The following is a 4,466-nucleotide window of genomic DNA, read 5'->3' as shown; positions in this document are numbered from 1 at the left end:
TTTACTGTAGACGTGTATAGCTTTTGGTGCAATAAAATGCATACGAACTATTATAAAGTTTATTTACGTGTACATGAATATACTGTATACTTATGTACTACTATCTACTGAATGCAATTTAATGGAATCATTTCGTATGAGGAGTAGTGAAAGCTTCATATAACAGATAGACTTCTTTGGTTAATTATCACTTACGAAAAAAAATGAAGAAGTAACGATATGCATTTTCCTGAGTCAATTCTCAGCGTTTCCTTTGTGTAAAGCCTAATAATACACTCTGTATATGTAAAACATACTTTGCTATAATAATTCTTTTGGATTCGTGCTATGCATTTATACAATAGTTTACATCTAGACTTTTCATACCTTCCACTCACTCATATTTTCTATATCTCGGTAAGATGACGCCATTTGTACCGGCGTGTTTCCATCTATATCAGGTGACAGGAAGCGATGTTCGGGCACGAGTATGGGCTACCCACCACAAGGCTATGGGTGACGTCATCCACCAGCTGGCCTGACCCCACCACGCCCAGCATGTTACTCAAAGACGCCCTGTTCACAAAAGTTTCATTAGCTTATTACATAGCAACAGTCACGCTATATATTGACACAACATACTGAGGTACAATGAATCACAGGAAGACGAACCTGTAGATGTTAAGTATACTCACATGAGAAGGGCGAGGCCGGAATGCTTGCCGGTAAGTTGTTGTGCTGTGGTGCTGGCCATGACGTCACACAGGTGGGAGTGGACGCAGGCGGTCTCGTTGGTGTCTCTGTAGAGGCGCCACAAGTGGTTGAGGTGGTGTGCGGTGTCGTCCTCGTGCAGGTGGTCGTCCAACAAGTTGTCGGCGACCAGGGGGTCGGAGGACCAGACGTCGCCCCTGAGGGATGGCGGGAGGCTGAAGCCTTGAGTGTCGTCATGCACGTCACGCTTCTTGCGCTGAACGTTGGAGCCCCACGGCAGCACCTGGTCGGGTAAGTCCGAGTCCCACAGCGACAGTGAACCATCCCCGATGTCACGACGACCACCTCCTGTTCCTCTCAAAGCTCGGAAAAGAAGGAATCCTAAAATTGTGCCCAAAGCAAGTGAGCCAAGTATTACATAAGGATCAAGAGTATTCATGCTGTATCCACCGTGTCCGCCACCATACCCACCATACCCATACCCGCCACCACCACCACCACCACCATACCCACCATCTCTGGATGGGTCATAAAGACTATTTGTGAGACCAAGGCTATTAATTGCTCCAAATCTTTGTTGAAGCTGTCGTGGTGAGATTGTCCCAGACTCTGCTTTCATATTGTCTTCAGAACCTAGATTACTGATAAAACTGCTGGCTATGTCCTCTAACACGTCTCGCTTAAATCGCTGTGTGATATTTTTGCCGCTGGTGTCTGACGTGTTGTCCAGGCTGAATGTTTTCCCCTGACTCCTAAGCACAGACTTGTAGAAGTTGAGTAGTTCTGTGTTGTTGAAGGAGATGAACTCAATATACTGGTTAACGAGATCGTCAGACACTGTGTCTTCCAGATAGGCTGAGATGAATTTGGACATGGCGTTTATTGTGTAAGTAAATCTCTCTGACGTGAAATAGTCAATGATGCCGTTGAAACCATTTTCTTCGGTGAAGTTATAGAACGTGTCAAAGTCTTTGAGAGGACCGAGGTAGGGGTTAATTTCCTCTGCCACAAACTCTGCCAGATCTTTGTCAAGTTTCTTTGCCAAAAAGTTCATGAGGTTGAGGTCGTCACCGAGACTGATGATGCTGTCCATGATCCTGACGGGTGTGAGTTGCATGAAAGTCTCGAGGGAGTTCTCGTCCTCGACATAAGCCAGAAGTCGCTGCCACGTCGACTTGACGATCATCCAGATGCTGGAGTACGTCGAGTTGAGGCTGCTCATCTCTGTGAAACTATGCGGAGTTGTGGACACCAGAGCAGAATCTAGGTTGTTTAGCTTCCCATCGAAGACATTAGCTGCCGTCTCGATTAGCTTATTCTGGAAGTCAGCAGGAGAATGTTCTGTTTCTTCTTCCTCTAACTTGGTTTGCATGTCTTGCGGTATTAAGTTATTATATAATATCTCCAGAATGTCATTAATGCCTCCTTGACTGGTATTTGATTCATTCTTCATCTTTCTCATCTTCGTTGCCAGCTTTAAGAATGGATTAATTATATCCTTATTCTGAATAATACTGTCATTCACCAAGGCTTGGAGCGCCTCCATTTTCGAAAGCTTCATCATGAAGGATTTTAGTGTTTCAGCTCCTCCACTGCTAAGGATTCTCTTTATGTCTGTCATGTGCATTTTGTTTTGGAAATTGTCCTTAATCTGTGTCAAGAATCCTTTCTTCAAGAGGAAAGTGAAAATCGGTGCTTTATCTTCCCTCACTTCCATGGTTTTTGTATGTAAAGGTCTTGCAACCAGAGTGAGGAGAAGGAAAGAAGCCAGGATGAGGGAGGTGGTCATGGTGCTGCAGATGGATGACCTGCACCTTACACCGACTCTGAAATAATAATACAAAGGAAAATAAATATTGCAATCTAAGTAATTAATGTATGAAAAATATTATTTGTTATTCAAAATGAATTCCTTAAACCCACAAGTAGCTTTTAACGATAGTTTGTCACTAAATTATACGAATACTTTGATCTGAACGACACATGTTTGTTAAAAGAACATTATTATATATGGTTTAAAAAAAAATAACTTTAATCACATGAGCTTCATCATTATCTGTCTAGGTTTATTTAAATTGTTTGTATCAACTTCACTGAGAACACAACATTCGCCCCATTTGCTTGAGAACTGTTTGGTGCCTGGTACTAACTCAAGATTACACAGTATGGCCTACCTACGTGGAGAGCTCGTTTTCAGTCCGATGACTTATCATTTACTTCACACTTTGTTTTTTCACTTTATTCTCCACTGTACTGAAATTGGGGATGACCTAAGGAAGTGCAGGTGCTAATCATTCCCATTATTAACTCCTTCACCACGGGAGTCTTTCTTGAGCTGAAGAACATCGTCTAGAGATAAAAATTACAAAATATATCTCCGGCCTGTGGAGGTTAATATTATAATGAAAATAATGTGTTCTGATGATGTGCCGCAAGAAACAGGATTTGAATTAAGAGTATATGATTCAATATCGTTTAGACAGCTATTTAAATGGGTATGATACTGCACGATTTGTATGTAGATTATGCTGGTAGTAAATTAAATATATATAAACAATGTGCAAGAAATTATTAAACCGCGTAATTCTCCACTACGATAATATTGCAAATTGCATTGATAACAGGGTCAAAAATACCATGTCTGTCATCCACTCCTCTGTTACTCAATCAGGAGGTTATGGGCAGGGGACCAAGCTATTTATTCCAGACATTTAAGAAGAGGGTTAACAGTCCCTTGCCTCTCAGTAGCATTGGGTGAGGGATAAACGTGTCATTCCTTATTTCTCATGGACTACATCCCTTTGAACTGCCTAAACCCACTAGATTACCAGGCATCCATCTGTTGGCCATGTGGTTAGATTCAACACAGTAAATAGTTTTATGAGTTACAGGAAACCATTTAACTTATCACTCATGTAGTGTCACCTGGAAGTAACACTACGTCGAGTGAGTGGATGGCGGGCGTTCTCACCTACCACAAGTAGTAACATGCATTTACTGTTGTGTCAAGGTGCTGTGCGGAAAATATATTGCCGTGGGGGTGACTAGGGAAAACTACAAACTCCGTGAAAGATCGACACGCACGTCACGCCTAGAAAGACGCTAATTACAGGACTCCAGGTGCACCACAAGCCACTCATCATTGCTTGCCTCCGTACTTAGTGGTTGCAGTAGTGGTGCACGTGAGAGAGAGAGAGAGAGAGAGAGAGAGAGAGAGAGAGAGAGAGAGAGAGAGAGAGAGAGAGGATAGGAATGGTGAGAACGACTGGAGAACATAATGGAAAGGAAGAGAAGAAGAAAACGAAAAAAAAAAGACAAAAGAGAAAGAGAAGATTTTAAATGGAGGAAAACAAACTACGGTAATTAAAAGAGAAAGAAAGAATCGTGAGGCCGAAAGATCATTTAATGGAAGCTTAAGAAAAGATGGCCACATAAAAAAGAGCAAACGCAGTTATAAACAAAAGAAAAAAATACTGAACCAACAAAAACATGGAAGGGTTACTTGCCCTATTTCCCAGCACACACACACACACACACACACACACACACACACACACACACACACACACACACACACACACACACACACACACACACACACACACACACACACACACACACACACACACACACACACACACACACACACACACACACACACACACACACACACACACACACACACACACACACACACACACACACACACACACACACACACACACACACACACACACACACACACACACACACACACACACACACACACACATATC

General features: G+C 42.4%; 1 protein-coding gene across 1 annotated transcript; it reads right to left on the bottom strand.

Moving 5' to 3' along the window:
• Nucleotides 1–431: 431 nt before the first annotated feature.
• Nucleotides 432–2,062, bottom strand: LOC145404278 (uncharacterized). Its single transcript, XM_080275799.1, has 2 exons — nt 675–2,062; nt 432–555 (listed from the first exon to the last, which is right to left on the bottom strand). The coding sequence occupies exons 1-2, from the start codon at nt 2,060–2,062 to the stop codon at nt 432–434; spliced, it is 1,512 nt and encodes a 503-aa protein (XP_080131925.1).
• Between the last annotated feature and the right edge of the window lie 2,404 nt (nt 2,063–4,466).

This window comes from Coenobita brevimanus, chromosome 63 (genome assembly GCF_032717465.1).
Source record: "Coenobita brevimanus isolate Jiangsu-jjx chromosome 63, ASM3271746v2, whole genome shotgun sequence".
In the NCBI taxonomy this organism is placed as follows: Eukaryota; Metazoa; Arthropoda; class Malacostraca; order Decapoda; family Coenobitidae; genus Coenobita; species Coenobita brevimanus.
This window is presented reverse-complemented; position numbering and strand designations above follow the sequence as displayed.

Excerpts from the sequence above, each read along its gene's own strand:
- LOC145404278 (XM_080275799.1), bottom strand. The coding sequence starts at position 2,062 with ATGCAAACCAAGTTAGAGGAAGAAGAAACAGAACATTCTCCTGCTGAC. Across the intron at positions 556-674 it reads TCCGGCCTCGCCCTTCTCAT|GGCGTCTTTGAGTAACATGC; the intron begins GTGAGTATACTT and ends TTTTGTGAACAG.